Source organism: Brachyistius frenatus, unplaced genomic scaffold (genome assembly GCF_029030835.1).
Source record: "Brachyistius frenatus isolate BFR_SWC_R1_liver_20210118 unplaced genomic scaffold, ASM2903083v1 Contig_87, whole genome shotgun sequence".
In the NCBI taxonomy this organism is placed as follows: Eukaryota; Metazoa; Chordata; class Actinopteri; family Embiotocidae; genus Brachyistius; species Brachyistius frenatus.
The window spans coordinates 232,780-252,089 of record NW_027210686.1 but is presented as its reverse complement, the minus strand read 5'-3'; the positions used below and the strand labels follow the sequence as shown (position 1 = coordinate 252,089).

At 45.9% G+C, this 19,310-nt stretch overlaps 1 protein-coding gene across 3 annotated transcripts; it reads left to right on the top strand.

Moving 5' to 3' along the window:
• The first annotated feature begins 3,869 nt into the window (after window positions 1-3,869).
• Window positions 3,870-12,773, top strand: slc16a6b (solute carrier family 16 member 6b). 3 transcript variants are annotated; one of them, XM_069709944.1, is made up of 6 exons: window positions 3,870-4,249; window positions 6,333-6,580; window positions 7,918-8,061; window positions 8,871-8,999; window positions 9,790-10,638; window positions 10,730-12,773. In XM_069709944.1, the coding sequence occupies exons 2-6, from the start codon at window positions 6,349-6,351 to the stop codon at window positions 11,077-11,079; spliced, it is 1,704 nt and encodes a 567-aa protein (XP_069566045.1). In that variant the 5' UTR covers window positions 3,870-4,249; window positions 6,333-6,348; the 3' UTR covers window positions 11,080-12,773. The 3 variants fall into 3 exon arrangements, with proteins under 3 accessions (XP_069566045.1, XP_069566046.1, XP_069566047.1); XM_069709945.1 differs by lacking the exons at window positions 3,870-4,249; window positions 6,333-6,580 and having other exon boundaries at window positions 7,970-8,061; window positions 8,705-8,999; XM_069709946.1 differs by lacking the exons at window positions 3,870-4,249; window positions 6,333-6,580 and having other exon boundaries at window positions 7,974-8,061; window positions 8,708-8,999.
• Window positions 12,774-19,310: the final 6,537 nt, after the last annotated feature.

Genomic DNA, 19,310 nt, shown 5'->3' with positions numbered 1-19,310 from the left:
AAATTGTATAAACAGCACTTTTACAATGAGGCCAGACGTGGTGGCGGTGGAAGTCGGCCCTGCAGCGCTGTCAGATTAAGACCTCATCCTTCCCCTCAGTACCAAGTCCAAATACTTTTATGATTTACATGTCCTCATTTCTGCTTCTTTCCCTTCAACTGCAAACCTCAAACTACTACATTCACTTATGCAATCAACCCTGAGAAGACAACATCAAATATCATATCAATATGTATCAGCTGGCGGTAGGAAACCTTTGTAAGCAGCTGTAACCTTCCACCCAGAGAACAACGTGCTGCTGACAGGACACGACAACAAACTGGAAGAAGAGGAGCACAAACCGCAGAAAAACAAACCGACAGTTCAACGTGAAAGGTAGAAGATTATCTGGTGTCTCTGCAAGTCTCAGAAACCTGAGAGATTCTATTATGTACAGAAATGTTGTTTTTCTTTTTTTTGGTGGCCGTCACTACAGGGAGTCGCTATGATTTTGAGCTCTTTGATGAATCTGAGTAACCGGATTTGTTTATTTTGGATTTGGAATGGAGACTCGGACACAGCATGAGAGGAAACCACACAAACTGGAACATCTCAGTGTGAGTCACTTGAAGAAGGAAGAGAAAATGGTCAAAATCATGTTTGGTTCTGTCCTGGAGAGAAACCCTGAATCATGTCATCAACATTTACTGTCAGCCTGACAGGGAGACCTTTTTTAATCAGGCAACCTAATCATGTTGGAGTTTGAACGGGTGCTATTTCATTACACTATCAGTAAGGGAAAGTAAGACGGGGACATCCAGGGACATCCAGGGACATCTCCAACAGAAAGACTCAAATCCAGAGTGACACTGAGCCTTCAAGTGACCCAGTGACAAACTTTATGTTTGACCTTCAGTTGAGAAATACAGCTTTCTTTCACATCAAATATGCTGTGTTGATTTTCTATTGTTGCTAGTTTTAAAAAGCAAACTGGAACAAACCCTCAAAAAAACAGAAAAAAAATATAAAGGAAAACAGATGAAACTCCTTCTATGGATCAGGAGAGATTCCTCGGAACATTTTGCAGTTTTAGTAACAACCAATAAGGTAGTTAGGAGCTTTAATACATCTACAGTGAGCACCACACAGTATATTTAAGGAAGTTATTCTGATTATAGTCGGCATACCACTGTTAACATTGTTCAACTGATAAGAAAAAGTACTCAAATATTACCATGAAATACAAGCGTCGATACCTATTTGTTAATGTCTATATGTTTTCTAAGGACTGATGCAGAGCCGCCTTCCTCCCTCCACCTCTAACGGACTCCACAACCATTATGATGGCTGCTTTTCTGTTGGAAAAATTTACTCAAGAGGTTTGGTTCAAAATCAAACACATCGGACATTTATTCTTGCAAGAAGGAGCAGCTACATGCACCCTCAAAGAGAGGTGTCCAGCAGTCCTCCAGCAGTCCTCCCCAACAGTCCTCCAGCAGTCCTCCCCAACAGTCCCCCCCAACAGTCCTCCAGCAGTCCTCCAACAGTCCCCCCAACTCCCCAACAGTCCTCCAGCAGTCCTCCAACAGTCCCCCCCAACAGTCCTCCCCAACAGTCCCCCCAACAGTCCTCCCCAACAGTCCTCCCCAACAGTCCTCCAGCAGTCCTCCAACAGTCCCCCCCAACAGTCCTCCCCAACAGTCCTCCCCAACAGTCCTCCCCAACAGTCCTCCAGCAGTCCTCCCCAACAGTCCTCCAGCAGTCCTCCCCAACAGTCCCCCCCAACAGTCCTCCAACAGTACTCCCCAACAGTCCTCCAGCAGTCCTCCAACAGTCCCCCCCAACAGTCCTCCCCAACAGTCCCCCCCAACAGTCCTCCCCAACAGTCCTCCCCAACAGTCCTCCAGCAGTCCTCCAACAGTCCCCCCCAACAGTCCTCCCCAACAGTCCCCCCCAACAGTCCTCCCCAACAGTCCTCCCCAACAGTCCTCCAGCAGTCCTCCCCAACAGTCTACCAGCAGTCCTCCAACAGTCCCCCCCAACAGTCCTCCCCAACAGTCCTCCAGCAGTCCTCCCCAACAGTCCTCCAGCAGTCCTCCAACAGTCCCCCCAACAGTCCTCCCCAACAGTCCCCCCAACAGTCCTCCCCAACAGTCCTCCCCAACAGTCCCCCCAACAGTCCTCCCCAACAGTCCTCCCCAACAGTCCTCCAACAGTCCTCCCCAACAGTACTCCCCAACAGTCCTCCAACAGTCCTCCAACAGTCCCCCCCAACAGTCCTCCAACAGTCCTCCCCAACAGTACTCCCCAACAGTCCTCCAACAGTCCTCCAACAGTCCCCCCCCAACAGTCCTCCCCAGCCAGGCATTACCCAGCCTGGTTTCCCCCAGCAGTCCTCTCCTCCGCCGTCCTCGTCTTCCCCTTTCCACACAGTCCTCTTCCTCAGGGCAACTTTTATACAGTTGACAAACAGTAGACCATCACCTCCATTCCTTTTGTATCTGCTTTCGTATGGTAATACAGAGTTGGTTGTAGGTCACATAAGGACACCGGGGAGTCGTCAATTAAATGCGGAAAGAATCACTTGCAAATAAGACAGAAAACAAAGGAAACTTTTCGGAGTCTGCTGACAAGAGACTTTCCGGAGCCACAATGCAAACAAGAGGAAGAGACAAATCCTTTTTTTCCATCATTTTCCAAACCAGTCTCCTACAAATTATGTTCAAACTTTTTATATATGATGTTTCCGTAACGTTAAACAAGTGCTGCCAGCACCTAAACATAATCCAACAGAAACAGTAATAATGCTGTCCTCACCACAAATGTGTATTTTAGTGTAAGATTGGATACTCAGGTGGAATTCCAATATGTTATCAATAAACATTATTTACACAAATACCTTAATACAAACATTAACATTATTATGCTAAAAGAAAATATAATGCGGACAGCAATATATTTTCTTCAGCATGCTGCAAATATAAATGCATGTAGGGTTGGTTGTGGGTGTCCTGCCAGACTTTAGGGCTGGACTTTGGCTGGCGGAGACCTGGACACACTCTGGGAAGTGTTTCAGGTCAGAGCACTTCTGATCGTTCAGCAGGAGTCGGAGGATCAGTCAGGTAACAGGTACGTCAACCATTTAGAAATAATGCATCTCTTAATACTGACTAAAATAATCATAATGTTTATCAGCAGTAGTCAAATGTGCATGATTAAAATTATACTTAAAGAAATATATAGTATATTTTATGTCGAAAAGTGTTGTAATGACTTTCAGATGAAGAAAGTAAAGGTTATATAAGAACATATAAAATAGTTAAAAACTTTATTCATGAGAGAACCTTCCTCTTTCAGAGTCACATCAAGGCTGAGAGGTTCACAACATTAATGCAGCATTTTCAAACAACTTTATGTTATGATAAACTTGAATGTGTTCAGTGCCATGAAATAACCTGTGTTGTGATTTGACGCTATATCAATCAAATTGAATTGAACAGTTGAATAAAGCTGCCCCAGTGAAGACGGAGATGTTCGCTCTCCAAAAGCTTGTCCAACAGCCAAATAGGAGTAATGGGATGATGATTATGTTCTAATTTAATAGATCATTAGAGTGACGTGCGCCCTGTTCACGTGCTCTGTGGCGCTGCAGCGGGATGCACGTGCTCGGAGCTCCAGGGACATGATGTCCAACAGCCTGAGACACAGAAAGACAACAACACAACGCGGAAAAGATTCGACATCACGTGCCAAAGTGTCCCCACTTTACACTGCATCCTGATACCTAATATTGTTTGTGGGGCACGTGCTGAATATGTTGTAAACAAATACCTGTAACCCCCCCCCCAGCTTCGTACGGAGCAGGTTGCAGCTTCAGCAAACACGCACGCGGGACAGCGATTATGAGTTCAGACACTCACGAGGAAACTCCTGCGCGTTCATGAGACAGACAGACAGACATGCGCACCCGCGTCTCTATACCGGCTCGAGCCGGTAACGAGCTGCCAAGACAGACAGGAAACATTTCAGTGGACACAGAAGATGCGATCGTGTGCGACGGAGCAACGTGAAGCCGACTTGGTTTAATAATCAGCTGCTTGTTTTACAGGGAGAAGCCGGTGATATCATCACCTACCGTTTCTACCGTTTCTACGGTTTCTACCGTTTCTGGCAAACAGCCCTCTACATCATAGCTCCTGTAAAGGGACCGTGGATATGACGACGAGATAGAAAAGCCGCCGCTGCGTCTCGTCCCTCGGCCTCTCTGCCGGTAAGTGAGCCGTCAGCTGGATGCTGCCGCCGGGATGCTGCTGCTCCCCCGGACTGTTAGAAAAGCAGTCTGGAGGAAAACTGAGCTGTCTGGTGACGAACGAGCCACAACTCATTCATATCACATTACTGACAAACCGGTTGTTACGTCACCGAGTCAGACACGAGCACATAGATCGCTTAAAAGACAAATGCAGCCGGCGTTGATCTCTGTTGATATGAAACAGCTGACAGCAGCGACTGCTTTACGAAGCATGAATGTATGACGTCATCGCTCCTCTGCACTGCGGATACAACACGAAGGTAAAGGAGACTCATCAGAAACGGACTGCAGATCATGTATCAAATAGAAAACTGGTCAGAGACTCCAGTGTGCTGCGATGGAACAACTATGTATGGTTCTTTACTGAAGGCAAAGTCCTGCTGTGAAAAAGTAACTTGAGTAAAAGTATTTAACTAGTACCAGGAACTGCTCTGAAAGTGAGTCTGTATCTAATATACATATTAGTTTGTAAATAATTATTTAAATCAAGGCTCATTGTAGAAACTTTAATCTACAAACCAAACTGAAACATTATTTTAATGTCAGCTGATATTAGTGCTGATGTCATGATGAAGTTGTTTCTGCAGACTTCCTTGAACTGCCACAGTAAACATGAATGATTGACCCTGCTGCTCCCATCATGTCTCTGGGTCCAGCATGCCTTCTGTTCTTCTGCTCACTGATAACAGTGCAGGCTGAGCACAGAAAGAAGGACGTCTCATAGAAAACCATTCGATTTGGACACGTTACAATCCTGGTCAAAAGTAAAATAGCCAACACACAAGTAACGAAATATTGTAATCAGTTCATTAATAATCAACAATCAGAGCAGCTCAAAGAAGTAAATAGCAGAAAATTACTAAATTCAATTATTAGGTCTTTGAAGATGCTGTCAAGATCTTAAAAGAAAAGACCTGACAGATTAAAACTCTCCTTTAGCAGAAAGAACACCTTCAGAGGACCATTAACCAATATGTTATATAATATTAATATTAATAATAATACACTTATTATTATTAATATTATATAATCAACAAATTCAATGACGGTTTAAAGTGATCAGAAAATGTCACACTAATGGAGTAGCTCAGGCTCATTGCTCTGCTGTACCTTCAGTCTGTTGCTGTTCCAGATGTTCTAACTGTGTTCCAGATGTTGTACTTGTGCTCCAGATGTTGTACTAGTGTTCCAGATGTTGTACTAGTGTTCCAGATGTTGTACTTGTGTTCCAGATGTTGTACTTGTGCTCCAGATGTTGTACTAGTGTTCCAGATGTTGTACTTGTGTTCCAGATGTTGTACTTGTGCTCCAGATGTTGTACTAGTGTTCCAGATGTTGTACTTGTGCTCCAGATGTTGTACTAGTGCTTCAGATGTTGTATTTGTGCTCCAGATGTTGTACTTGTGCTCCAGATGTTGTACTAGTGTTCCAGATGTTGTACTTGTGCTCCAGATGTTGTACTAGTGCTTCAGATGTTGTACTTGTGCTCCAGATGTTGTACTAGTGCTTCAGATGTTGTATTTGTGCTCCAGATGTTGTACTAGTGCTCCAGACAAAACGCTACAAACAAGAAGTGTGAAACTCTCGACACTTTCCACCCTAAACGGTCGCCATCTTGACTCCGTAGAGGAAGGGGGCGGGGCCACTGACATAAAGGATTTTCAAATTAAAAGCGTGTGATGAAGCTGCAGCTGTTCCTGAACACAACGTGTTTCTTCTCCGCTGCTGCTGGACAGAAGAATCAGCGTGTTTATTGAGTGTTAAACAGAGGACACAAAAACACACTGATTTCTGGGTAAAATAATTAAAGCTGCAGATATTTTGGAGGCTGATGTGTTCACATGATGAGGTCATTTCCTGTCAGTGCAGAGCAGCAGAGTGTGGTTTGAAACAACACCACTCGACATGTATTTGCTAGTGTGGTAAAGGAAGTTTGTCTTTTGGAACACAGCATGTGTTTGGGTGGAGTGCGCTGCCTCCTAGTGGCACACAGTGGGTTTGACCACAAACTGAGCTCTGTCCTCTCTGCGTGTCCCTCCAGGTGTCCTGCTGTAGCCATGAGGGGACCCGCTGCCTGGTGTTGGTGGGGTCCAAATGTTTACCCAGAGGTGCCTGATGGCGGCTGGGGCTGGGCCGTGGCCGCAGCCTTCTTCATGGTGGAGGTCTGCACCTACGGGGTCCTGAAGAGCCTCGGCGTCTTCCTCCAGGACCTGATGCAGGAGTTCGGGGAGAGCAACAGCCGCGTGTCATGGGTCATATCCATCTGTGCCTTCATTTTCTCCTTCACTGGTCAGTCACTTTCTCAGGTGTTCCACCTTTCTTGTACTCTTGTGGTATCTCCATTTGAAGGACCTTTTAAGAGACTTTATGCCGGTAGATTTGTAAAAATTTCCCCTCGAGGATTAATAAAGTATATACCTACCTACCTACCTACCTAGAAACAAACTATTTCACAAACTATAAATGTTGTATAACTGCAAATATAAGACAAAGGATACGAGGAGATGTTTGTGTTTATTTATGAACCAAACATATTTGTCTTTATTCACATATTACAGTGAGTTTGGCCTCATCTTTGTCTGTTAAATGGCATAAGTAATTAGGTGTATGAATGGGAAATATCTCATTATGCTGCCCTTATTGACATTATTTTCAAATTTTATCAAAAGACATTACAGTTTTATAATTTTTTTGTTTTGTGAAATGTTATTCAAAATCCTCAAGATTTACATTATTGTTAAATATTAGAATTATCATGGTAATATATTGGTATAATATATATATATATATATATAGTTATTCATCAAGTTCTGATACATTGATCATTTTGCATTCTGCCTGTTTTTCTCTTCACTCTTAACATTTATTATATTACAATAGTTATTAATCTGGTTTTGTCAGTTGGTTCAGTTATTTAAACAACAATTAAATCTGCCAGTTACTGGGTGTAAATATGTATGAAAGTGTAATCTCAATGCAAAAACCATGCTGCCATATATAAAAGTGTCTTCAGCTGCAATACCAGCGAGTGCCACTAGAGGTCGGCTCCAAAAAGCCTCCGGCTCCATAGACTCCCATTCAACTTCTGTCATCAAATCCAAAGTGAATAAAATGTGTCCATCAGTTATCTCGGTGTTGTTAGCTAAAGTCACTCCTTCTTCTTAGTTTTCTGGAGGTCCATCTGAAAATAATCCCTCATTCATTAGAAAAGAAGATTCAAGAAGACCTGTTTTTGGGGGCGCGTCTGTTTGATTGACAGGCCTGTGGTGCAGTCAGGTTACAGCTATCGGTGGGCGGGACGTAGTATCGTCAGGTTTCCAATCAGATCGGTCAGATTCACCTCTGGCTCCTCCCCTAGCTCGTCCAAATATGGTCACTTCCTGCTCCAAACCGCTCCGAACTAGCAAAGATGGTGACGGACAGAATCTGAACTGGAGGATTCATAATGTTCACAAACCAACGATGACATCACTGATGGTTGATGACATCACTGATGGTTGATGGTTGATGACTTCGCTGCTGGTTCTGGTTGGGTGCAGGCTGTTTAAATTTAGTCATGCTCAGTAAACATTGATTTTAGAACAAAGTCGTAAGGAATGTTTTTACTTGAATGTCCCCCCCCCCAGCCCCTCTGTCCACGTTGCTGAGCAACCGCTTCGGCTATCGTCAAGTGGCCATGGCGGGAGGCTTCCTCATCAGCCTGGGAACCATCAGCTCCGCCTTCACCAGCTCCATCAATGAGATGTACATCACCGTCGGCATCGTCTCAGGTAAGACTGCCTCACAGAGCCACGCCCTCCAGCTCACCTCACAGAGCCACGCCCTCCAGCTCACCGTCTCTCTGCCTACTGACATACATCTGTGTGTCGTTTAATGTGCCATTTACAGAGTGGCTGCTTTGTTCCTGCAGATGTGCATCTCTTGTTTAACAGCCTGCAATGATTGAACTGAAGGGATACCTAGCAGTGTCAACAAGCAAACCTGCCACAGTGTGTTGTTCCACATCTGTCCAACGAGAGGTGAACGGCCTCTTGTAGACCCCCTGCAGTGAGATCCACTCTTATTCTCATTCTTAACTCTCTACGGAGGACTGACAGGACAGAAAAACTGGAGCTGCAAAAATATTCCCCACAAACAAACTAAATTCCCTTTTTTCAATCAGGATTGACAGAACAGGAAGAGGATGAGGAGGAAATTGACTGAATGACAATAAGAAATTGGATGATGAACAAATTGGTGGACTGAGTTTTGGTTTCAGAGCCCACTAACTTGTTGTTTTTCTTGGACAGAAAGCACTGCTAGCTGTCCCGCCCTGATTACCGTGTCTGCCTGTGAAACGGACCACAGCTATCTTAACAACTCCGTCTCCTCTCTCTCTTTTTTCTTTTTCGTTACATGCCTTTTGTCTTCCAGCAGCCGCTGTAGCAAACCTGAATCCTGTCCAGCAGCCTGCCACCTTTGACAAATGAGTGAGCTGAAACCTTGAATCTTTGCCGACCTCCACTAGCCGTGCAGCGTCCTGACATGCGGGCCGGTGGCTGTCGGGTGCTCTTTTATTACTTCTCCCCTTTTTTTCCAGGCATGGGCTACTGCCTCACCTTCCTCCCCACCGTCACCCTCCTCGCCCAGTACTTCTCCAGGCGACGAGCCCTCGTCACCGCCGTCGCTTCTTCCGGAGAATCCTTCGCTGTATTTGCATTTGCTCCAAGTGAGTGTTCAGTCGGAGAGTGGAACATATGATCCTTAACTAGTACTTATTGCTGCCATTTATGAAAGGGGACTATTTCAGAGAATAATTATAATATTAATACATTATATATATATATATATATATATAATATAATATTTGGTTTTACACAAAATGTCTTAACGACACTCAATAGCTTCAGTAGTTTAGCCCACCAGAGCAGCAGAGCTCCATCCGGGTGTGACCGGCCCAGTCTGACTGCATGAGTCCGGGTCTGCGTTCGCTCCGTAGGGAATCCTTCGCAGTGGCTCCATCCTACTGGGCGGAGACCTCAGGTTCATTTGAACCACCGCTGCCACGTGCTTTTTCCCTGAGTACAGAATGTTTTTTAAATTGTTCGAATGAACGCCGGCAGCTTGACGACGTGCTGACCGCTGAAATTTCTGCTATTTTTTTTTGGTCAGCGAGAGTTTGAACATGTTAACGCTGCGCTCGTCACTATCACCAGCCGTCCAATCACAGTGAAAGAAGGGCGGGACAAATGCGGTTCATCACCGACACCGGCCTCTGATTGGTCCGCCCTTCAGAGCGGCTGCAAACGCTGATACGAGTTTCCAGACTGTTATTCACAGCAATGAATATCCCAAAATATATAAAGGCTTCATAATCCACGGGGCCAGCTGGTGGTTTAATAGTCGACTTATTGACCAGTCAAGTCAAAAATAAAAGATGTTGTTGAAAAGTCCTGAAAAACCGGTAAGTTAGAATTTAAAAAAGATAGTAATTCGAACCTGTTGTGTCTCCAACGCAGCCTTCACCAGTCTGAAGGAACACATCGGCTGGCGCCGCTGTCTGCTGGTTCTGGGCAGCTTTCAGGCGTCTGCGATCGCCTGCGGGCTTCTCCTTCGTCCGATCATCATCGAGCCGCAGTCTGCGGAGGCGGACGAAGACTCGGACAAAGAGTCCGTCGCACTGAAGCAGATGCAGAACGTCTACGAGCTGGAGAACGAACAGACCAGAACCTCGATCAGCTCAGCGGTCTGCGGAGGCTCGGAGGACTCCGGCGTCACCTCGCTGTCGACCTCAAACACAGATCTGAGGTCTGCAGGATCGGACAACAAGGCTCCGATGGAGGTGGAGGTGGAGGAAGGGGCGTGTCCTCTACGATCCTCCTCCGGCCCCAAACTCCTGGACTTCTCTGTGCTGAAGGACGGTGCCTTCATCTGGTACTCCCTGTTCGGCCTGTTTGCCACGTTGGGCTTCTTCGCCCCGCAGCTCTACGTCATCGAACTGAGCAAGAGTCGGGGGGTGGAGCCCGCCATGGCCTCCTACATGCTGTCTGTGATGGCCGTCGCCGAAATCTTCGGCCGCCTGTCCATCGGGGTGGTGCTGAACAGAGTCCGCTGCAGGAAGACTTTAGTTCTGCTGGTGTGTGTGGTTCTGATGTGCCTGGTTCTGGTGGCCTTCACGGTTGTGTGGGGGTTCTGGGGTTTGGTGGTGTGCTGCGCCCTCTACGGCTACTTCTTGGGCACCGTGGGCTCCACGCACATCGCCATGCTGGCCGAGGAGGACGTGGTGGGGATCCAGAAGATGCCCTCCTGTTTGGGAGTGTATGTTTTCATCCAGAGCTTCGCCGGACTGTCCGGCCCGCCGCTCGGAGGTACCGGACCTCTGCTGCCTTTACTGTACGTACGTCTGACGTTAGTCATCTCTGAAACTCTGCTGATCAGCTGTCTCTTCCTTCTTCCCAGGTGTGTTGGTGGACTACACTCAGAACTACGGCGCTGCTTTCTACTCCTGTGCGGCGGGCATGGGGCTCAGCGCCGTCTGCCTGGCGCTGGTCGGCCCGGCCAAGTCCGGAATGTGCCAGAGACAGAGCAGAGACCGGGAGAAAGGCAGGAGTGCAGAAAAAGAGGAGGACAATGACCAGGCGGAATTCTTGGATGTGGACATGGTCCTGGAGGCCGGTCCGGCCGGACGGGCCGGGGATGAGGACAGCACCTCTTATATGAGCCCGACCGCAGCACGACATCACCTCATGACAAAGAACAAGAACATCAACGAAGCGGATCCAGAAGTCCGGACGCTGCGGTGTCTCTAACAGCAGCTGCAGCTCGGTCCGAACAGATGTCTCAATCTCACTTCCTGTCAAGCTTGAAGTTCTCCGTCTCTGAGACCAAAGAAAACACAGAACACAGAACAGCTCGCTATCTCATAACTTCACCGCTTTCTCTTCCAGCAGTTTTAAGTATTAAGAGTTTCAGTGTGTTCGAGACAAAGACGTTTCTGTTCGAGTAACTTCATTCAGCATCACGTCCTTAAACAACGAAGCGATGACGTCCATGTTCAGATAAACTGACATCCACGGCAACATTTTCTATACGCAATCAAAACCTGAAGCTAAACAATTCATGTGTGAGCAGTGAAACGACAGCTCCCATAAAATAAAACTGCAAAGTAGTTTAATTCTATAAAACATGAAAACATTGTACATCAAAGTTGAGAAAGACTCTGTTGAGAACCTGTTTGTGGAACCTCAGGTTCAGGTTGGATGTGTTCAAAGAACGGCTCATATTTATTCATATATATTTCAGACGCTTCGGCTCAACTGTCCGTTAATGACTTCATCTTTTGTTCCTCCTTCGCTGCACTCTGATGAAGAAGCGTCGTCCTTCGTCTCCGGGTGCAGCAGACTCACTGTACTTCTTACATGAAGGAAATAACACATCAAACACTTGGTTTCTATCAGGAGGTCCAGGCAGCGGTTGGTAAAACACTGACCTCTGTCTCAGGGAAGAAACCTGGTCGTCAACAGTCACGTGACTGTTGTCCCTCGCTGCTGATGTCCATCCTGACTGTTTTTATTGAAGCCCACTGAGTCCGTCCTGAACAGGATGTGGAGACGTCACGTCTGGAGTGGAGTGAAACACGTTCGGTCGACGGTCATCTGATATCTTCTGCTGCTCTGCTGGACCAGCAAACGTAGTCCTGCAGTCTGTACATGAGTCGCTGTCCTACGGGACACGTCCATGTTGTTCCTGTTTCATTCCTACACGGTGGTGACGGCACTGTTCTGAATGGAGCCTGTTCTCTGGGATTCATTTTGCATGCAGCTCCACTTTACATCCATCGTCCTGAAACATGTATCTGTTATCATGTGATCTGCTGATGCTCCGTAACAGCAGCTTCACACCAGCTCAGCTGAAAGCCAACGATCAGAGAATATCGCTTCAACGATAAATACAACACGACAAAAGATGCTCTCGTATCCGGTTTGGACACGTCATTGTGAAGGACTTCGGCATGAAGGACGTCATCGTGAAGGACGTCGGCGTGAAGGACATCATCGTGAAGGACGTCGGCGTGAAGGACATCATCGTGAAGGACTTCGGCATGAAGGACGTCATCGTGAAGGACGTCGGTGTGAAGGACATCATCGTGAAGGACTTCGGCGTGAAGGACATCATCGTGAAGGACTTCGGCATGAAGGACGTCATCGTGAAGGACTTCGGCGTGAAGGACGTCATCGTGAAGGACGTCGGCGTGAAGGACGTCGTTCCTCCCAGAGTTCCTCCTCCTCCAGATCGTCTCCACCGGTCCTCCACTTGAACTTTAGTTCACAAACCGTTCCTTCATCTCTGTATCACTTTTATTTAAACTGTTTATCGTGATGATTTGATGGACATCTTTTAAAAGCTTTTCTGTTTTTTAATTGAAGCCAGGGAGGTTTCTGTGTTAAATGCTGAACCACTTTCATTATGTTTTTCTTTTTTTAAATAAAAATTTCCAAAATGATTCTTTGTGTTGACGGCCGATGGTTTGCGTTCAGTGACGCTGGTGTCAGTGGAAGGGCTACAAACCACCTCATGTAACCATAGTTACCTGATCACACCGGACAACACGCCCTGCGCGTCCGCGGCTCCGAGATCCCCAAACACATGCTGGCCGACGTGTCCTCCAGCCGGACCACACTCATGGACACCGAGGAAGGGGTGGTTTAATCCTCCACGTCAATGTTCTCTCTGTCGTGTCATTGTCTCCTTCAGTTTAGCCCCACTTTGATGTTTCTGTGCGGTTTTAATGGAACTTGACAGATGTTTCATATGTTTGGTGACATGTTTGCTAATTTTGTTTTTAGTATTACAATAACAAGTGTTACAATAGACAATTACCCTGCTGCTCTCTCCTCTGTCTTCTCCTTCAGCGACACCCACTGGGTGGGGGGTGGGGGTGGGGGGAACTATATTTCACCAGAAACTGCTCCACATCTAACCTCACTGTAACTCCACCTCATGTCTCCGACCACTTCTTTATCTCTGACTCTCTCTAACTGACAACCTGACCACATCAACAGACTCTGGACCTGTCCGTCACAACATTCACTCCCTCTCTCCCTCTCTCCCTCCTCTCACTCCCTCTCTCCCTCTCTCCCTCCTCTCTGTCCTCCTCCTCTCTCCCTCCTCTCACTCCCTCTCTCCCTCCTCTCTGTCCTCCTCCTCTCTCCCTCCTCTCACTCCCTCTCTCCCTCCTCTCTGTCCTCTCTGTCCTCCTCCTCCTCTCTCCCTCCTCTCTGTCCTCCTCCTCTCTCCCTCCTCTCACTCCCTCTCTCCCTCCTCTCTGTCCTCCTCCTCCTCTCTCCCTCCTCTCTGTCCTCCTCCTCTCTCCCTCCTCTCACTCCCTCTCTCCCTCCTCTCTGTCCTCCTCTCTGTCCTCCTCCTCTCTCCCTCCTCCTCCCCTCCTCCTCCTCTCTCCCTCCTCCTCACTCCCTCCTCTCTGTCCTCTGAGAGACACCAGTCATAAGTCCTGCACCACTATGCCTGTGATGCTGTGATTTATTAGGTCAGAGCACCGTTGGTTTGAAGCCCTGTTGTTGTTTTTCATAAAAATGTTCTCGTTCATCGTCGTTCTTATTCTTATTCTTACGAAAAGTGATTTTCCTTTTTGGAATCTTCGTCGTATTCAAAAACTCATGAAAGTGGAAACACATTTGTCTCCCGGTGAAAAATGTCGTATTCTAGTGGAGTCGCGAGTGGGCGTGGCCAAACGGCTTGAGAGCGCCCCCTACAGAGATGCCCCGGCGGCCACATTTACCTAAATTCACCAAATCCGGTGGACACGTGTATCACACCTAGACGCACAAAAAAGTTACATTGCACCGTTACGTCAACTCGACAGGAAGTCCACCATTTTGAATTTAGTCTCCATTTTGGGCGACTCTGACACGTTGTAGTTTGTCGAACTCCTCTGAGGGATTTTGTCGGATCGACTTGAATTTAGTTTCTCTGGATAGAAAACATGTTTGGGATTAAAAGTTATCAAAATAATTTGTTTTCATCGATGTGTGTGCCCGTAAGAGGCGGCCATTTTGAGCATCTCGCCATGAAACTAGGAGTTGCTTTAAATCTTATGTACATGGACCGACCTTCTCCAAACATCACAGGTATGATAACAGCCCCGCCCTGAAGACCCCTGTGGGGTAATATTCACTCATAGTCATAGCGCCCCCTGGTGGCCACCGGAAATGACACTTTTCATACTTTCACATTCTACGCAGAGCTGGTTGATCCCATGAACGTAAAGTCGGGTCACAATAACCTAAACATGTGGTTGATGATATATTGAGACATTCGTTGGACTTTGTCAATGGATGTCACGTGACGATGCGGCAAAGTTGGATGTCTCGCCGTGACACAGGAAGTTGATGTTTAAGGTCAAAGGATGCTTGAAACCTCACGAAACGTGTCATATACATCTGGCGTGGTGAGACGATACATCTGATGTGTTTTGCGAGTGGGCGTGGTGCAATGTAACTTTTTTGTGTCTCGGTGTGATACACGTGTCCACCGGATTTGGTGAATTTAGGTAAATGTGGCCGCCGGGGCATCTCTTTTCATCCACAAGAATAAAAAACGTTTTGCCGGGAGAGACGTGTTTACCAACTTCCATGAGTTTTTTCATATGATAAAACCGCCAAAAAGGGAGTTCTTTGCGGAGAAAAATAAGGAACAAGAATAATTCAATAGGGCTTTCACACCATCGGTGCTTGGGCCCTAATAAGTTAACATGAACCTTTGATGTTTACAACTCTGTAACAATATCATAAATATAAATCATGCAAAAAAAAATAATTGTTGAACTAACATTTAACAACAAAAATTTATTTCAAATTGCACTTGTTGAAATGCATGAATTTCTGTTTCTGGGTATATTTGGACAATTTTCCAATCAAAACAGTTGCTGGTGAATTTTCTGATATCCTGATTGATGTTACAGCCCGAAAGATCATAATACATGAAACAGCCTCGTCCTCTCATCAACGGCACAGACAGCGACAGGTTAAAAAACAGCTGGATTTATTGAGGAGGAGGTTAAGACAGCATAAGTTAGACTGTACATGGAAAACGTGTCTATTTGGAAATAGATCAACTGGGGTGAGAAAGGTTTTATGTGAAGGACTTGAGGCCACCGACTGTTCGCGTGGCACTGAAACGGTATCAAACCTGTTAACGTGGCTGCTACAGTAGAGGCGGAGCTCGGAAACGGAGGCACTAAAACATCAGAATATTTGGCAGATCATTTGCTTCCTGATGTGGTTACAGACAAAGTTGTATAAGACACTGGCATTAAGAGGATCATCAGTAAAAACAGCGAGTCGTGCTGCTGCATAGTTTGAACCCTCTAAGGTGACACGTCTCATCTCAACACTTCTTTAAAAAGTTTTTTTTTTTTTCAGAATTCTCAGAGAAATTAATAAAAAAAACATTTGATTGACAGTTACCGTGCTGACACGGATGTCAGGACAGACAACTCACCAGGCTCAAAGTTTTAAGGCTTTACAATTCAGTTTGGTGTGGAGGAATAAAACCTGTCAGATCCTGGAACAGTTTGAAACCTGGAGGCAGAACAAAGAAAGGTTCCCACGGTGATTGGTCGGGTGTGTGTGGAGGTGTTTAAAGTAGGCGGGGTGTAAGCTGCTCCATCAGGATATTACTCCTATCACTCGGCAGGTGAACGTGTGAGACCCTGCAGATGCTTTTAGGGAGCGTCTGTCCACAAGAGGGCGCCGTTATCCCAGTTAGTGGTGTTAGGACGTGCTGCAGGCTTGAACAGCCTCCATGTTGGCTTTCAAACATGGCTGAACCAAACACACGCGTTATTTTGTCTCAGCACACTGAACCCTTCATGGGATTTAAAAAATAAAGTCCGTGCAGCAGAGCGACCACGGCTTGTGTTTGAAAGAGAATTGGGACATTAAGACATCGCTGAAGAATTGTTCTGACATTCAGACTTTTTCTGCAGTTTAATCTCAGAATGTGTAAATAAAATAAATCTAAGTTTGACTGAACACTAAGTGGCTTTTCATAGATCGGATGTATCTCGGTCTTCATCAGCAGCCGGAGCTGCTCCGGTGTCCCTCTGGTCCCATTACAGCCGCTGGTCTCGGTCCAAAGATGGTCTTTGGCGTAGGACCATTATAGGACTGTGAGCGAGCGTCATTCACTGAGGAAGACAGAGATGTGGCCAAAAGCTCCAGAAGGAGCAGACGGTGAGTCGAGATTTTGTTACATACACTAAAATAAGCTGTACAAGTAAAAGATGGTTTTCTTCCCCTGAAGTACGGATTAAAATTTGACAGTTCTCAGTTTTTCTAAAGAATTTTTAAGCCCATCAGATGTCCTGTCAAAGCACTGATGAAGGAGGGAAGGTCGTGCTCATCCTGATGTTAAGTGAAGGTAACGTGACATCATGAAGGCGTCTCCTGAAGGAGGGTGAAACATCACACATCTGCTTCTGAGGGACAATATTCTGTCTAATACTCAAAACCATGTTTGTTCAGATAAAGGCCTCATCTGCAATGACTTCATGGTGTGTGTGTGTGTGTGTGTGTGTGTGTGTGTGTGTGTGTGTGTGTGTGTGTGTGTGTGTGTGTGTGTGTGTGTGTGTGTGAGAGAGAGCGAGAGCACAACAACAGCCTGTTGTCTGGCCTGATGACATGACATAACTGCAACAACAGACAAAGATACCTTCACTGAGCTGCAGCTTTCACTCCCTCACTCTCTCTCTCTCACTCTCTCACTCCCTCTCTCTCTCTCTCTCTCTCTCTCTCTCTCACACTCCCTCCCTCTCTCTCTCTCCCTCTCTCTCTCTCCCTCTCACTCTGAGTGACAGCAGATGATCCCTATCTCACCATGACATTTGAAAGTCAGATCTGAAGTGAGTTGCATGTGACACTGACTCGGTGTGAATGTGAAGGAGAAAAGAGGAAGGCGGGCCGAGTGACGGACAGAAAGAGCCGACTCATCATGTGACACTTATTGAATTGTAGCTGATCAAAGATCAGCGCTGACAATTAGATAAGCTGTAGGTACGTTAAAAAGGAAAGTCATGACTGTAAAACCCGTCAGTAGCCATTGAATCGGCCATGTTTTCTGTCAAACAAAAAGAACACATAAAAACCTAAACAATTAGAATAGAAAAGGCAGTAAAACCTCCAACTGGGCAGGTTTGGTCCTTTAAAACATGAATATTAATCTTTAAAGCACCGTTAAAGTGATTATTAAGACCAATGAATTTTCTTTTGATGGATCGCAGGGTGGAGACAGAAATGCTTATTAACACCAGGAGTAAACAGAAAAGGTCTGTGATGACATCACACCTACAGACACCCGACACATAACTCACTCACAAACAACTTCTCGGAGGGGGGGGGGGGGATTTTCAAGCTAAAACAGTGTTATTCAGTCATTTCAGAGATTAGCTGCCATTAGCAATTACAACAACTATGAAGACATAAAAGAAAGAAATCCACGTACGTAGAGACTTATGACCATTTTTGTTTAAGGGATCAGGTTTAAAGTGCAAAAGCTCAAATGTGGATTTAATTAGTGAAGCCGATGATCTGCAGGAGCAGACGGAGACCTTTGGTGTTGATGTTTTGAACCCGTTGGAGGAAGCTGAGGAGCAGGAGCGTCTGAACACCGCCAGACCAACACACACCTGCTGCTTTAAATCAACTAGACAGCAGAACAAGGACATCACAATCAGACTCCGAGGTTACATCAGCTGTTAGTGGCGGCGGGAGGGAACATGAGCATCCGTTAGACAGAAGAGGAGTTCGGAGGACCACGTCAACTCTACATGAACTTTATACAACAGTGAGATTCATCAGTAACATCACGGCTGCTGAACTTCAGGAGGCGTGGAGGAGGAGACAGATGGACATGTACCTTTTAGAAAAGAAAAGTGATCCGAGAGGGGAAATCCTCGTCATCACTGGTCGTATAATACGCAACACTTAAAGGGGATAAAACACTCTTTCTGCCCTCCTCCTGTGTGGGGGGCAGATTTGAGATTTTCTGGGACCTTTTCCAACCTGGACCACATTTCATCACATTTTGTTGATGGTTTACTTCAACAGCTACTTGACCTTTTTGAACAGTGATTTTTTTCCCTTTAGTAACATTAAAATGAAGCAGCAGTGGTTTAAATCAACAAAAAGCGTTCCAACATTTGAACTACATGATATTTACATTGGTGTTTTTCAGGATGCACTTTGCATCATTTCACCCCAAACATCAACCCGACACACATCAGGTGTCATCGAGAGCTGCTGGAGCTCCACCACATTTAAATAAGGAGATTTCTACAATGAGTGCAGGAGCTTCATGTCGCGCTGCAGGACACGGTTACTAAACTCCAGTTTAACTGGGATCAACGAGGAGCTGCAGTCAGCCGGCAAACAAGCAGAGAAACAGTTCATCTATCGAACCAGACTCCACATCCCCGTGGTGTCATCATGTGATCTGTCTGGACTGTGTTAAGATAAATAATTGCAGGTGTGAATGCAGCCTGAAAACATGGCCGTGAGGAGCGGCACTACGTTTGGACTCGGTCCTGATGCGGAGGGGAGACTCCTTCCAGCATCCTGGTTGGTCTGGAGGGTGAAAGACCAGCAGGTCTGAGGTTCCACCTGCTCGGAGATCTCATTCACATACCGACATCCAATTAGGACTGCAAATAAACATTTTCATTAACATTAGATTCACACTCATTTTCTTGATTGATAAATTAATCATTTTGTCTATTAACCTTAGAAAACTGTGATGATGACAATATCTTAAGAGGTGGTGTCATCAGCTTTGGTTTTGTTCTCACCAACAGTGAAAACCTCAATTTACTAAAATGTGAGACTACAAAACAACAAATTCCCACATTTCAACATGATCCCACATGATCAATGCAGCTCCAGATCTGATCGTGTGGGAAGTATTCAATAATAACCGTGTTTAAGACCATCAGGATGGTTCTGTCCATGATAACACATCGAGGGAC

What these genes read in the sequence shown, in the direction of transcription:
- slc16a6b (XM_069709944.1), top strand. Translation starts at nt 6,349, where the DNA reads ATGAGGGGACCCGCTGCCTGGTGTTGGTGGGGTCCAAATGTTTACCCA. An exon ending in CTTCATTTTCTCCTTCACTG is followed by an intron (nt 6,581 to 7,917) that starts GTCAGTCACTTT and finishes CCCCCCCCCCAG; the next exon opens with CCCCTCTGTCCACGTTGCTG. An exon ending in CACCGTCGGCATCGTCTCAG is followed by an intron (nt 8,062 to 8,870) that starts GTAAGACTGCCT and finishes CTTTTTTTCCAG; the next exon opens with GCATGGGCTACTGCCTCACC.